The following is a 16,699-nucleotide window of genomic DNA, read 5'->3' as shown; positions in this document are numbered from 1 at the left end:
TTGAGTGTTGTGGAAGCTGCACTCACCCAGGCAAGTGGGGAGTATTCCATCACACTCCTGAATTGTGCCTTGTAGATGGTGGACAGACTTTGGGGAGTCAGGAGGTGAGTTACTCGTCACTGGATTCCTAGCCTTTGACCTGCTCTTGTAGCCACAATATTTATATGGCTAGTCCAGTTCGGTTTCTGGTAAATGGTAACACCCCCCACCCCCCACCCCCGCCCCCCCCAACCCCAGGATGTTGATACATCATTATTTTTTTGATGTATGTCCTGCACAATTAAGTGACAGAAAGCAGAGTTGCACTTAAATGCGTCTCTCACTCTAAACAGCCTGACACTGACACTGCATTTGTGCATGTGCTGGAAGTGCTTCCTTAGTGTTGCAACACAATAAACACAGCATAAACCATTATGTTGGGGATCTGAGTATATGTTGGTGTTATAGTGAGAACCTGCTGCAATGACTTCATTATTTTGTATTCTAATAATTGTTAGCATCAAAGAATATGCCTCTAACATTGTTTTCTCTCTCAATAGTACAGCCCAGAGGAGCGTGATCCAATTCCATTGAGCATCCATCACATGCCCATTACTGTCAGCTTTGCCTTCTTTCAGCAGGGGTGGGTATAAAAATGTTTCTTTCTTGTGCTTCTTCATTCCATATAGTTACAAACTGTAATAGTTTTCTCTACCTAGATCAAAGAAAATTATTTAACTTTGGAATGTAGATAAATACCGTAAAATCTGGTGACAAGCACAACTTTATTGTACCCTCAATAGGCGGCGAACTATAACCTAATGCACTGTAGTTTTAGTGAAATGCTAACTCTGAATAGGGTATCTGCTGACTTAGCAGGATGTGAGTTAAGTACCATTTTGTTCTTTCAGCCATTTTAGAAAGGGCTGGGAGGAAAAAAACATTATCTATTTTTATCATCACAAGAATCTGCCTGTTAAAATGGTTGCTTTCTGAATAGTTGGAATTTTTCCCCCCATTAACTGATTTGTTTTAAGAAAGCAGCTTGCAAAATTTTTTTTTATTATACATTCACAGGATGTGGGCTTCGCTGGCTGGGCCAGCATTTAATGTCTATCCCTAGTTACCCATGAGAAGCTGGTGGTGAGCTGCCGCCTTGAACTGCTGCAGTCCATGTGGTGTAGGTACACCTGCAGTGTTGTTAGGAAGGGAGTTCCAGGATTTTGACCAGCGACAGAGAGGATTCCACTCTCAATAGTGTTAGCTTTTACACATCTTTTAGCTTTCTGTAGGATCAAGAGTAGGCCATTTAGCCCCTTGTGTCTGTTGCACCCTTCAATGGGTTCATGCCTGATCTGCGACCTAACTTCATAAAACAGCCTTTGCCTCATATCTCTTAATACCTTTGGTTAACAAAAGCGGAAAATCTCTGACTTAAAATTAACAATTGACCTAGCATCAATTACGTTTAGTGGAAGAGAACTCCAAACTTTTGACTCCCTTTCCATAAGAAATGTTTTCTAATTTCACTTCTGATAGGTCTAGCTGTAATTTTTAGGCTATGTTCCCTAGTCCTAGACTTCCCATTGATGGGAAATTGTTTCTCTCTTTCTAACCTATCTGTTCTCCTTAGTATCTTGAAAACTTCGATCCCCTAATTTGTGTAACCTCTTCTTGTAATTTAGCTCTTGAAATCCATCTATTTCTGGTAAATCTACACTGCACTCTTTCCAAGGCCACTTTATCTTTCCTAAGGTATAGTGCACAGAACTGAACACACTATTCCAGGTGTCTTCTAACCAGGGCTGAAACATGACTTCTACACCCTTGTATTCTAGTTCTCTAGATATAAAGGCCAGCATTTCATCAGCCTTTTTGATCATTTTCTGCACCTGTTCAAGACATTTTAATGATCTATGTACCTGTGCTCCTAAGTTTCTTTTGACTGCCGCTGTTTCTACCTTTTCACCTTTTATAAAGCATCCTGTTTATCCTTTTTAGGTCCAAAGTGGGTGATCTCATATTTGTCTACATTGAGATCCATTTGCCACATTTCAGTCCATTTGCTTCGTCTATTAATATCTCTTTGTAATTTTATGCTTCCACCTCCATTGCTTATGATGTCACCTATCTTTGTGGCATTGGCAAATTTTGATAGATGGATTTCTATCCCATCATCTAAGTCATTAAAAGATAAAGTAAATAGTTGAGGTCCCAATACAGATCCTTGTGGGACACCCAATAGTCACATCCTGTCAATCAAAGTACCTGCCCAATGTCCCTACTCTCTAATTCCTGCTGCTCAACCAATTTCCCAACCAGATCAATAATTTGCTTTCAATTCCATGAGTTTCAACTTTAGCTAATGGTCTTTTATGAGGGACTTCATGAAATGCTTTAACATAAATAGACATTCCCTTATCCACTTTTTTAGTCATCTGTTCAAAAAATGAGGTCAGTTGTAAGTCTAAATCTTAATCAAGCTGAAATCTTTGGCTTTACTACTTTACCACAATCAGAAAAGTATAAATATGTAAAGAACCATATAGCATTGTGTAGTGATCCTTGATTTACCACAACAAGCTTGTGCATATCCAATTTTATTCATTGTTAAAGGAGGTAATTGTGACCTGAGATACAGTGCAGAGAATGAAAATAGATAATTTAGTGCAGATTTTTCTCTTTCATGCTTGAACATAAAGTGTCACCTCAGAGGGATGATAGAGGAAGCTCAGGGAGGGAGGATTGGGTTCTCATAACACAGCTGCCCAGTTTTCCTCCTATTGATTTAAATGGATAGAAAATCATATGGGTTTTGGTTAAAGGCATGATCCTTCTTGCCCAGTTTTCTTTCATATCCCTGTGTCCAGGCTATACCTTAAAGAGTCAGATTTTCCTCTTTAGTATTTGGATTTATGTCCTAAAAAATCTTCCACTCAGCCATTTGACATTTATTAAATATTATATTACAAGATCGGAGACATGTTGTGGACTTGAAAGTGAAGCACCCAAAACAGCCACAAGTAGCACATTTGGCCTGTATGTGTCACTAAAAATTGATGTAAAATTGTGGACAGCATAGAAGGTTTCAAGGCTGTGGAATATAATTTTGAAATTATTGATTGAATCAGACAGTGTCAGCATTTAAAAATTAAGTAGTTGAAGAAAAGCTAACAAAAGGAATATGGGAACAAAGTGGGCATGTGGGATTAGGCCTGTTTCCCTTCTGTATTTTGTAAGTAATTTTTTTTTATAGAACCTACCTGTTGGTGGATCCAATTGAACATGAGGAACGGGTCATGGATGGACTTTTGGTAATTGCCATGAACAAACATCGTGAACTATGCACCATTCAGTCCAGTGGTGGAATTATGCTCCTAAAAGATCAGGTCAGTAGTCAGCGCACTTATGCACTTTTGTTTTCTTAAACCAAAAATGCTGGCAGTGTACAGCAGGTCAGTCGTCACCCAAAATATATTTTTTTATTTATTCATGAGATGTGGATGACACTGGCTAAACCAGCATTATCACCCATCCCTAATTATCCTTGAGAAGGTAGATGGTGGTGAGGTACCGTCTTGAACCACTGCATGGATTGCAGTGGTTCAAGAAGGCAGCTCAAAATTTTTCCTCACAGCACACTTATTCCTTTTGCCAATTATTTTGAATCTGTGCTCTCTAGTCCTTGATACTCTCTTGAGTGGGAACAGTTTCTCACTATTTACCCTGTCCTTACCCCTCAGGATCTTAAATACCTCTATCAAGTCTCCTCTCAGTCTTCTTTTCTCCAAGGAAAAGGGTCCCAACCTCTCCAATCTATCCTCATGGTTACGGTTCTTCATCCCTGGAAACATTCTTGTGGATCGCCTCTGTACTCCAATGCTTTCACATCCTTCCTCAAGTATGGCACCCAGAACTGGACGCAGTACCCTAGATGAAGCCTAACTAGGGTCTTACAGAAGTTCAACATGACCTTCTTACTCTTGTACTCAATGCCCCTATTAATAAAGCCTAAGATACTATATGCTTTATTAACTGCTGTCTCAGCATGCCCTGCCATCTTCAATGACCTATGTACATATACACCGAGGTCCCTTTGTTCCTGCACCTCCTTTAGATTCTCTCCATTTATTTTATACTCTCACCATATTCTTCCTGCCTAAATGGATCACCTCACACTTCTCTGCATTGAACTTCATCTGCCACTTGTCTGTCCAATCCACCAACATGTCCATGTCCTTTTGAAGTTCAAGATGATCCTCATCACAGTTGACAACATTTCCAATCTTCATATCATCTGCAAATTTTGAAATCATGCCCTGCACACCACAGTCTAGCTCATTAATATATATCAGTGAGAGCAAGGGTCCCAACACTGATCCCTGGGGAACTCCACTACAAATCTTCCTCCAGTCGGAAAAACAACCACTTATCACTACTATTTCCTGTCACTCAGCCAATTTCTTATCCAAGTGCCTACTTTCCCTTTTATTCCATGACCTAGAATTTTGCTCGCAAGTCTGTTGTGTGGCACTGTATCAAATGCTTTTTGAAAATCCACATACACCACATCAACAACGTTTCCCTTATCAACCTTCTCTGTTACCTCCTCAAAAAAACTCCAAGTTAGTCAAATATGATTTTCCCTTAATGAATTCATGCTGGCTTTCCTCAATTATCCTGCACTTGTCTAAGTTACTATTGATTTTATCCCGAACTATAGTTTCCAGGAGTTTCCCTGCTAGGTCAAACTGACTGACTGGTCTGAAGTTGCAGTTTTATCCTTGCACCACTTTTTGAACAAGGGCGTAACATTCGCAATTTTCCGGTCTTCTGGCACTTTCCCTGTGTCTGAGGCAGACTGGAAGATTATCACTACCACCTCTACAATTTCCACTCTCACTTCGCTCGGGTACCCTTGGATGCATCTCATCTGCTCCTGGTACCTTATCTATTTTAAGTGAAAATAGCCTTTCTAACACCTCCTCCTTTTCAATTGTAAATTCTTCTAATATACCGGTTACCTTGGCCTGGGTAGCATCTTCTTCCTTTGTAAAGACAGAAACATAGTACTCATTCAATACTTCCACTATTTCTCCGCCTCCACATGCAAGCCTCCCGTTTTGCCCCCAGTCAGCCCTAACCTTTCTTTTACCACCCTTCTATTATCAACATGCTTATAGAAGACCTTGGGATTCCCTTTTATGTTAGCTGCCAGCCTCTTTTCACGCTCTCTTCTTGCTTTTCTTATTAGTTTCTTCACTTCCCCTCTGGTCCTTCTGTATTCATCCTTACTGTACATTGTACTTACTACCTGACATCTGACATATGCGCACTTCTTCATTTTCATCTTCACCTCTATCTCTCTCGTCATCCAGGGCATTCTGGATTTATTTGTCCTATCTTTCCCCTTCATGAGAATATACCTTGACATTGCCTGCAATACTTATTCTTTGAAGGTAGCCCATTGTTCAGCCACTGTCCTTTCTGCTAACACATGATTCCAACTCACTTGACTCAGATGCATTGTCATCCCTTTGAAGTTGGCTTCTGCCACTTAATTATTCCTGCTCTGGATGGTGCCCTATCCTTTTCCAAGACCAACCTAAACCTTATATACAATGAACACTCTCTCCTAGAGGTTCTCCCACTGATATTTGATCCACTTGGGCCAACACATTCCCCAGAACCAGGTCCAAAAGTGCATGTCCTCTTGTTGGACCAGAAACATACTGCTGCAGAGAATTATCTTGAACACATTCCAGGAACTCTCGCCCCTCTTGTCCCTTTGTACTATTCCTATCCCAGTCTATATTTGGATAATTGAAATCCCCCCATTATGATTACTCTTAATTCTTGCACCTTTCTGTAATTTCTTTGCAAGTTTGTTTCCCCACATCCCTTCCACTAGTTGGTGGCCTGTGCACTACACCGATCAACATTATTGCATCTTTTTCATTCCTTGCCTCTAGCCAGAGAGATTGTGTCCTTGACCCCTCTGGAACATCCTCTCTCTCCAGTACTGTAATGCCATCTTTAATCAATATTACCACTCCCCCCAACTTTTGTTTCTTTCCTGTCTCTCCTAAACACCTTGTACCCAGGGATATTTAACGCTCAGTCCTGTCCTCCTTTGAGCCAGGTCTCTGTTATAGCAATAATATCATGATTCCATTTGTCAAGCTCTGCCAGCAGTTCACCAATCTTATTAACCACACCCTGTGCATTCACACACATGCGCATTAGTCCTGATTTAAGCTTTTTTACTTTCCCCTTATCCTGACCCCATCTAATGACTTATTAATGACTATTCTAATTCTGTCAAACTCTCCAAATATTATAGCTACCTTGATACTACTCTCTGATATATCCTCATTATCAGTTGATACTTCACTATTTCCCACTGCCAGTTTTTCTCCTCTCCGTTCTGAATTTCCTCCCGGGTTCCCATTCCCCTGCCAATCTAGTTTAAACCCTGTCCAACAGCACTAGCAAACCTCCTTGCGAGAACATTAGTCCCAGTCCTGCTAAGGTGTAACCCGTCCTTCTTCTACAGGTCCCACCTGCCCAAGAACCAGCCCCAAAGCCTCAGAAATCTAAAGCCCTCCCTCCTACTCCATTTCTCCAGCCAAGTGTTGAACTGTACAATCTTCCTATTCTTATGCTCACTAGCATGCGGCACTGGGAGTAATCCTGAGATTGCTGCTCTTGAGGTCCTGCTATTTAATTCCCTTCCTAACTCCCTAAAATCTGCTTTCAGGACTTCATCCCTTTTCCTATCTATGACATTGGGCCCATTGTGGACCCCACCCTTTGGCTGCTCACCCTCCCCAAAAGAATGTCCTGCAGGCGCTTTGTGACGTCCTTGACCCTGGCACCAGGGAGGCAACGTACCACCCTGGAGTCACATCTACAGCCACAGAAATGCCTGTCTGCTCCCCTAATTATGGAATCCCCTATTACTACACACTTACAATCTTCATCCTCCCCTCCTGTGCAGCTAAGCCACCCTTGGTGCCATGAACTTGGGTCTTGCTATAGCCCTCTGAGGAATCATCTCGCTCACCAGTATCCAAAATGGAAAAATGACTAGAGAGTGAAATAGATTGAGGGGATTCCTGCACACCTGCATGTTTCTCTTAGATGCTCTGGCGATCACCCATTCCCTCTCTGCCTATGTACTTCTTAGCTGCAATGTGACCACTTCTCTAAATGTACTATCTACATAACCCTCAGCCTTGTGGATGCACCACAGTGACTCCAGCTGCCGCTCGAACTCTGCGACTCGCAGCTCAAGTTTTTGCAGTTGATGACACGTCCTACAGGTGTACTCGTCGAGGGCATTTTGTGCTTGCAAAACTTCCCATATCCCGTAGAATGTACATCCACATGGCTGAGCTGCACTGCATACCTTAAACTTCATATAAAACATTTACTACAGTTCTTATTTTCTAATTTATTTTAAAAGCATTTCACATAAGCTGCTAATAAGAAGCTAGGAAACTGGTGATTCTTGTAGAAGTGCAATATACTCCTCATTAAATCATATGAAAACATGTCTCTGATTGTTTTCTGTTGCTGAAAGCTTGGCGTGCAATTGCCAATGCTGTTGGTTGTACTTTATGTTGCATTGTGTATGCTGACACATTATTGCTTTTGGATTATCTTACTTTTTTTTCCAAAAGATCTATAAAGCGACATCTTGCCATTCTTTTGCCTATGATTATTTGGTCTAAATTCTGTTGATTTTTCTAGAGTACTCTCCTGTCATCTAACGTATCTGCCATTTAGTTTTTTTTTGAGTAATGGGCATCATAATACTGATGAATCTCATTGATTTGCCAGCATTAGACAAGAAAACATTTCCATTTGGAGGTTATAGTACATTAGACAAAAAGGAATGTTTTCCACGCAATTCTTAAAAGGCCATAAAATGCTAATAAGAAGCTAGGAAACTGTAGAAATGCAATATACTCCTCATCAAATCATATGAAAATATGTCTCTGATTGTTTTCTGTTGCTGAAAGCTTGGAGTGCAATTGCCAGTGCTATTGGTTGTACTTTATGTTGCATTGTGTATGCTGACACATTATTGCTTTTGGATTATCCAAAAGATCTATAAATTTTTTTTCCAAAAGATCTATAAAGCGACATCTTGCCAACGTTAGTGGTCTTCCAGTCCTCTGGCATTTTTCCATCCTGACTTCTCCAACAGATTGATTAATGTCTGTATGCCCTATTGTTTTGTGTAAAATGTTAATTATACATGATGCAATCATTTGATTTTCTATCAATTTTAGTTAAAGATGATCCATCTTCCTTGATGCATTGATGTCAATAGGATCCCACCATTTTCACTCACAGAAGCACAAGTAGCATGTAGGCCTAAAACTGCTCAATTCGACAGGACAATATGACCATGAACTGGCACTCAAAAGCAGTATTTAAAGGAGCACACTCCTTCAAGCACACAAATTGGTACCTGTTGTAGACTTTTATCATTCATTTTTCCATTGGAATGCAATGATTTTTCAGTTTTTTTGGCATCCAAACCTTCAAGCAGATTAGGGCTGAAAGTAGGATTCATCCTGGAGTGGAGGAGGTGATTGTGTAGTGAGACCCACTATACATAGGCTGCAACATGTGACATCAGTTACATTAGTCAATCTATAATATATTACCTCTATCAAGAAGTACACTGATGTTGTCTTTGCCAAGGCCAGTGGTTTTAAAACATTCCGCATAAATGTCAGCAGGAAAGGCCTGTAGGCTATGCAGCTAAAGAAGGCCTTTTATAAGTTCAGGCTGTCATTAACTACATCCATGTAGCGGTATGGCTATTTCCCAATAAGTCAGCAGCCCTCATGAACTGGAAAGGTATGATTGTACAGCTGGTGAACGATCATCTACATATGGTGTCAGTCACCATCTTCACACTCTTTGACTCAGCTCCGGAAGTCAGGAGCAGTCTGCTTGGGACTAAGGCATTTACACTGGCTCATGACATCTACATGACCAGCCCTTGCAAGCTAAACAAGTACCATAATTTTCTAATCCTGTTAGAATATAGCAGTGGTGCCAGAGAACTGGAAGACCACTAATGTTGTACTGTTGTTTTAAAAAGGGAAAAGGGATAAACCAAGTAATTACAGGCCAGTCAGCCTAACCTTGTTGGTGGGCAAATTATTGGGAAATTTCTAAGGGACTATACTAATCATCATTTAGAAAAGCATGGATTGATAAAGAACAGTCAGCATAGATTTGCTAAGGGAAGGTTGTGTCTGACTAACTCTTCAATGGCTGCTTATTGTTCAATTACAATGTTGCCTGCTAATCTGAATCCAATTTACCTAGGCCAGATCTGTTCTCAACCTGCTGATTTTGGCCCTCTTGCAATTTTTACTCTGGATTGCTCCTTGTCCTTTTGCATAGATAATCTAAAACTTGTAATACTATTATCGTTATTCCCTAAATGTTCCCCTAATGACACTTGCTCCACTTGACCCACCTCATTCCCAAGGACCAGATTCAGCAATTCCATCTTCCACATTGGACCAGAAATGTACTGATCAAAAAAAGTTCCCCTGAATGCACTTAAGAAATTCTTCTCCCAATCTGCTCTTTACGCTAAGACTATCCGGTATTACTGCCCTAATAATCCTGATTATAACTACTCTATAGTTCTTGCACTCTGTAATTTCTGTGCAAATTTGCTCCTCTCTATTTTTCTGACTAGGGGCTATAGAATGCACCCTGTAGGTGTAATGTTATTTCTATTGTTTCGTAACTCTAAGCAAATAGATTCTGCCCTTGACAACCCCCACCCTCCCAGAACATCCACTTTCTCCAGCACTGCAATATTCTCCTTAATCAACATTGCCACTCCTCCTTTCCTTCCCAATCGAAAGAGAAAACATAGAAGAAAGAGTCAGACATTCTTCATCCTGTTGCTTAATCTATCTGCTCCAATTATGTCCATAGTTTCCGCCCAGGTCTGGGTGGTGACTTGGATCAAGGCCAGCTGGCCCCCTGTTCAGCTTCTCTCTAGTTATTGTGAGCCAGTTTCTTCTGCAGACCGAGTAGTGTGTGGTGATAAAGTATTGTGCAGGTGTGTGAGAGCTTCTTGTGTTGTGCATGATCGGAGAGAGAAGCAGTAAGTTGTGAGCAAGGTGTTGAGATTTGTGCAAGAAAGTGACTTACCGTATAAACAACCAACACTCGTGGCTCGCACAACCAACTCCAAACAGGTACCTCTTGGGCTGGTGCACACTGACTCAGTTTTTTCCAATCTTAACTTGTCACTTCAACAAGAAATTAAACTTTTACTAAAATTCCCCAATATCTCAGTGGGCAAATTGCACTCTGTGATCTAGCACTGATGCAGAAAGATCAGAAAACTCCTGCTACAAATCTTGGTCTCTGAGGTGTTACTCTGAACACAGAGTGGGGCAGTGAGCTGAGTCAGAGTGGAGTGTCCTTGGAAAGTTGGGTGTCAGCTTTTACAGGAGATACATGAAAAATTAAGGACTTTTTGGCCAGAAGTTAGGGGTCAACTTTTACATGAGATCGATTATTACTCAAGTGTATTCAGTAATTAAAAAGCAGCAGAAGAGTGAAATGCTAAACAATTGCTGCCAGGTAAAAAAGTAGACTGCTGGCGCCTCATGTGAGGCCACCAACAATAGTTGAGTGCGAAAGAAGAGTTGGTACAGTACCCACTGTGATTCATGTGATGCGCCTGGTAGAGGGAGGGAAGTGTTTATAATGCCGAGGGAGAGAGATGGGCAGTATGGGGAGAAATACTGTGGTCAGGTCTAATACAGAGAAGTAGAGCTATTAAGACATCACTTTGTCTTTGGTCAAATAGTTGAAGCATTGTAGCACTGAACCCGTGTCCTGTGGGTGATGCTGCAGGCATTGGCATTGTCTGCCACCTGCCTCAAGCTAATACCTCAATTTTAAAATTCTTGATTTCAAATCCCTCCAAGGCTTTACCTGCTCCACATCTCTAGATCCACCTCAAACCCTACAACCTTCAAAAATCTCAACCCTCCTTCAATTCTGGTCTCTTGCAAATTCCGCATTTTAACTGCTCCATCACTGGTTGCTGTGCTTTCAGTTGCCTAGGCCCTAAACCCTGGAATCCCTTGCCCAAATCTCTCCGCTTCTCCACCTCTCCTCTTTAAGATCTTCCTTAGGACAGATGGGTGACTAAAAGCTTGGTCTTAACGTTTTCTTCTGATAACACTTCTGTAAAGCACCTTGAAACGTTTTACTATTTTAAAGGCACTATAGAAATACAGGCTGTTGTTGTAGCGTCTGCTCGGGCACCTTCTGCCTCTATTTATATAAATGGACGATCTATAACGACATGAGGACAAAATCAACCTCAGTTTTGATGCCCTTATGTTGAATAGACTAGTGATGTTCACGGTCGAGGATATCACACAAAAATGACCTAATGGTGAGGTAATGGAGGGCTGCTGGTACCTGCGGACTCTTACATAAATCAACATCTCCAGGTAAGAAGGAAGAAAATGGGAAAATGGAAGAACAATGACCTTATTGTTTCGTTTTAGGTTCTCCGTTGTACTAAAATAGCTGGCGTGAAGGTGGCAGAGATCACAGAACTAATGCAAAAAGCTCTTGAAAATGATAAAAAAGCCAGGCAAGTTTATTTTAAATTCTTAATGTAATATTTTTTGTAAAGAGTGCTGTGTTTTGAAAATTATTTTTTAGATGATATTAAACAGACAGATTCAGTGTCTGGTCTGGTCTGTACTGAGTTTTCACTCAATCAGGAGACAAAGGTATTAGATTTAGCCTCAGTGATCCTAGACTGGGGAGAGGCAAATTTGGCTGTGGTTCCTGATTATTATCCAGTGTCTTCTGCTGACCAGTGCATCAGTGTGGTTTTTGGTGAGGAGAGGTTAAGTCCTGAAATGTTTGAGTCCTTGACATTTGCTAACTAGTCTTCCACCTAAAAAAAACAGCCACTTAGATGATATTCTTTTGGGAGTGGGGAGGAGCAGAAATTGCAGCATGCACCCTTGGTAACATATCCCAACATGTCACCCTTTGGGAGTGGGATAAAAAAGCCATAAATATCCAAATATGTTTTGATCTGCTTACTTAGATCAATCAATCTTAAACAAAAGGTTAGTAGTGGGCAGCTCTTCAAAACACTCAAATGGTACTCTCAAATGCCAACTTTATATTTTCAGGCAACAATGTGAGTGGTATTTTTAAAATTGTAAGTGCATGATTTTTCAGGTATATATATTTTTTTAAATTGTCTCTGCTGAAATATACAGTCAAAGTGCTTAATTCATCCATCAAGATTGGTAAGTATAATTTAAGTATTTTAATGGATAATACATACTTTATATTTGTCAGATGTCTGAGCTAATTTCTAATTTTTAAATAAAAATTACAGACTCAAATATATGGAAGCAAATGTTTTTTGTGTTGGACATTTTTAAGACTTTAATATTTCAAATTCAATTCAGAAGGGTGAACTTAAAAGCTGGTGATAGGGGTTACATAGGATCATAGAATCGTTATTTGCAGGAGGCCATTCAGCCCATTGTGTCTGCATTGGCTCTCCAAATGAGCATTATGACTCAATGACATTCTCCTGCCTTTTCCCCGTAACCCTGCACATTGTTTCTACTTAAATAATCATCTAATGCCCTCTTGGATGCATTGATTAAACCAGCCTCTACCACACTTCCAGACAGTGCATTTCAGACCCGAACCACTTGCTGTGTGAAAAAGCTTTTTCCTTACATCACATTTGCTTCTTTTGCATATCACGTTTATTCTGTGTCCTCTCGTTCTCGATCTATTTATGAGTAGGAATAGTTTTTCCCAATCGACTCTGTCCGGCCCCCTCTTGATTTTCAACACCTCTATCAAATCTCCTCTTAGCCTTCTCCTCTTCTCCAAGGAGAACAGTCCCAACTTCTCCAATCTATCTTCATAACTGAAGTTTCTCATCCCTGGAACCATTTTTGTAAACCTCTTCTACACTCTCTCCAATGCATTCACATCCTTCCTAAAGTGTGGCGCCCAGAACTGTACACATTTGGTCATCTGCCCATTTGTTCCTCCTCCATGTACAATTATGATATTGCCACCAAACCAAAATTTTGTGGGGAGGGAGAAACCCTTTTTTTTAAAGCAACATTGGGCCGTAACTTCCAACTAGCATCGGAAAGTGCTAGCCCCCAGAAATTAGAAGAAATAAATGCACATTTACCTGGTCTTGAAAATTGCGTTGCACTTGCGTTCATTGGAGCTGCTTGGGGCCTGCATTGTAAGAATCCTCACAGGCCCCAGCAAAGTCTAGATCCAATGTATTCAAGGAGGCCACGCCCACTTTTTTACAGCACATGCTGCTGTAAAGCAGGCAAGTTTAAAGGGCCAGGGAAATTGACAGGACAGGGAGAAGGTCAGTGTCTAAGGTAAGTAGCTAGGATTTGGGGATTAGGGATGTCCAGAGGTCAGGAGTGTCCGGAGGTCAGGGATGTCTGGGAGGTCAGGGGCACCTAGAGGTCGGTATGGGGCTCTCAGGGCAGCGGGGTGGGGGGGGGGGGGGGGGGGGGGGTGGTTCTGAGGTCAGGGGGTGGAGTTTGGGGGGGTGTTCAGAGGTCTGGGGGGACCAAGGTCGGGGTCTGAGGTCAGGGGCAGGGGGGTTCAAGGTCAGAGTGGGGTTGGGGGGTGTCAGAATGTGGGGGGATCCAAAGACCAGGGTGGAGGGGGGGGGTTGTGCTGTGAGGGGTCCGGAGGTCAGCCTTTGGGGGGTTTCCAGAGGTCCAAGGTGGGGAGGGGTCATGGTCTGAAGTCTTGAGGGGGGGATCCGATGTTGGGGGGTGGGGGGGATGCTGAGGTCAGTGGGGGAAGGAGCTGGGGCTGTCAGAGGTCAGGTGGGGGATGGGGGTGTCCCATGGAGGGATAGCGGGGAGTCCCGGGGGCTGGAGGGGGAGGGGAGTGGTGGCGGGGGTGTGGGGTTGGTCTGGGTCTTTACAATAGTTACCTAGAAGCTAGAAGAGGTTTTAATTCTTCTAACTTTTTCTGGGTAACCATTGTTACAATCCCGGCGGAACCATCAAAGTTTGCGATTTAAATCATATTTTCGGATGGTTCCCAGCGCAGCGCAATTGTCCAGAGGAAGTTAGCACTTCCGGGCAATTGCTGTGCAAACCCTTACCTGGGAACTTGCCAGAGGGATTTCCCAGCGCATATTTGGGGTACCCCCCAAATCCGACACTGGGGAGCACGGAAGTTATGGGCCATAATCTTTGAGATTGGTGCACTGCAGATTGTGGTGGTTTGATTGTCTACCTGAGTGTCACCACCACCTTTTCGAGGGCAATTAAGCATTACAGAAAGAACAAAATAAATCCTTTCAGTCACTACACACGTGATGTCCATATTTTTGTAAAAGAGGAGAATTTTGCACTTCACGCACGGGACACAAATCATCTTTCCTAGGGCAATTTTTGGCGTTGCTTGATGGTTTTGGGTCAAACTCACTGTCGATGTGGGCAGGTGCCCAGCATTCTGCCAGGATTCCATGCTGTTCAGCAGAGGCCAGAAAAATTAGGGAAGGTTTCCCGAATGAATCTTCAAGGGGACAGAGCTCTTTTCCCCTGATTTCCTCAAGAATGTATTTTGGTATTCGGTTATTGGCAACTAAATCAGACAGCTTCAGCACTTTTTAAGGGGACAAGCTTATGATGGAAGCAGGTCCAGGATAAAGATACAACTCTATTTGTGTATCCTGAGATGCATCATTAGTTTACATGCTCTATACATGTGGCCTCAACAGTTGCAAATTCTTGCTCTTTGGTCCTTGCAATTTCTTTTTTTTAATCTTGGCATGTGTACCAGCCCTTAGTAATATACCGTGTTCTAGTGGCCTGAGGAGTGGAAGCTTCTTGCATAGGAAGTTCCCATCCCAGGGTGGATTGAAGTCCCATTTAGTTTCCTTTCTTCCTTCCAGTAGACAGTGATGTCAAATTGTAAAGAAGACCATAGTTCAAGTAAATAATTTGATAAATTAATAATAATTGTAAACCCAACGGCTAAGATTTTATGCAAAAGCTTAATAAATTATCTGTAAATTTTACATTGGGCAGGAAAGAAGGTGGGAAATTTGGTTTTGCAGAATCCATACCAAACAAGCGGATCACTACCTTTAAGCTTGATGAAACTCCAGTGAATACAGATGGTGTTGAAGAACAAGCTGAAGAAATTGTATCAAAAGCCGAACAATCCACACCATTGTATCTTTTTCTCATTGGTCTAGTTGCTAATGGTAACTTAAAGCTGATTGTTAATCTGCTCAGTAAAGCATTTTATGCTTGCTTTGAAACTAGCTTTATAATATTTTAAAATTTATTGGTTTAAGTTAATCATTTCTTGCTGTCCTGTTAGAACTCTTAATCAGTTTGTTGTTCATACTTTTAATGTGATTATTAATATATGATTGCATGCACTAAATATAATAGGATGTTACATACAATGTACTGGAGCAACAGAAAGTTGCAAGTCCACAATATTTATTTGAGTGATAGAAAAAAGTGAAGAAAGACAGACTTGCAATTATATGGCACATTTTTACAAGCTCAGTGCATCCCAAAGTGCTATATGAAAGTGTACTAACTGTAGAATGTAGGAAATGGGACAGCAAAGCCCCACAAACAGCAATGTAATAATGACGAGATAATCTGTTTCTTTAAGTCATGTTGATTGAAGGATAACTATTTGCCAGGACACCTGGATAAATCTTCATGCATTATTAATTGATGTTACCTTTACTGTTGGTATCTTGTGATCTCTCTTGATGAGTGCAAGACAAAAAGCTTAGACAGCTTGACTCTTTTTTCAGCAATACTCTGTTGCTCTTCTTCGAAATAGTGCAACGGATTCTTTTACATCCTTTGCTTTAACATCTCATCTGAACGCCAGCATCTTAGACAGTTTAGCACACCATCAGTTCTGTACTTGAGTACCAGCCTAGATTTTTATGCTCATGCCTCTGACTTAGCCTTCTGACTTAGAGGTGAACTGAACCACCGCTAACAATTTTTATTACTTCTGACAATATTCAATGGCTGACAAGTAATTTGTTATTGAAAGAATGAAGGGTGAGGTGAAATAATGTGAAATGAGGCTGATGTGCTGCATGTACATTGGCATAGACTTGTTTGGTCGAATGATCTGTTTCTATGTTATAAAATTCAATATCGCTTTGATTTAGATTGCTCCCTTCATGATGTAATGACATCCCAATTGCATCACTGCCAAATAATTATGTCAGGCCATCAGGCGAACTTCTCTGCTTTTCAAGTAGTGCCTTGGGACCTTGGTCTTCTAAGAAGGCAGATCATCTCATGTTTACCATCTCCTCTGGTAGATGGTGCTTCTAAAGTGTAGAACTCTCTCAGTTCTGCACTGATGTGGCAGACCTAGATCGTCATTAATTTGCTATTTGTTTTATTACTTATGAAAATGACATTTAAAACTCAAAAATTATCAACTACTGGCAGAAGTGAAATAAATATTCTACTTGGTGCCATAATCGATAGCAATGTTGCTGCTGATTTGTTCTGACATAGCTTACACTAATAGTTCATGTCCTGTGCCTAAAATCATAAAATGTTACAGCAAACAAAGGGCATTTGACCCGACGAATTTGTGCCATTGTTTTCTC

The 16,699-nt window shown here is 41.2% G+C and overlaps 1 protein-coding gene across 2 annotated transcripts in view; it reads left to right on the top strand.

Moving 5' to 3' along the window:
* Nucleotides 1–16,699, top strand: part of exosc9 (exosome component 9) — a 78,239-nt gene that overhangs the window by 54,638 nt on the left and 6,902 nt on the right. For both annotated transcript variants that reach the window (XM_041199089.1, XM_041199098.1), the window contains exons 6-9: nt 540–622; nt 3,236–3,368; nt 11,559–11,647; nt 15,123–15,269. In XM_041199089.1, coding sequence (XP_041055023.1) covers nt 540–622; nt 3,236–3,368; nt 11,559–11,647; nt 15,123–15,269 — 452 coding nt within the window. The remainder of the gene's footprint in view (nt 1–539; nt 623–3,235; nt 3,369–11,558; nt 11,648–15,122; nt 15,270–16,699) is intronic.

Source organism: Carcharodon carcharias, chromosome 1 (assembly GCF_017639515.1).
Source record: "Carcharodon carcharias isolate sCarCar2 chromosome 1, sCarCar2.pri, whole genome shotgun sequence".
Taxonomy (NCBI): Eukaryota; Metazoa; Chordata; class Chondrichthyes; order Lamniformes; family Lamnidae; genus Carcharodon; species Carcharodon carcharias.
The sequence above is the reverse complement of the archived record's forward strand: the minus strand, read 5'-3'. Positions and strand labels throughout refer to the sequence as shown.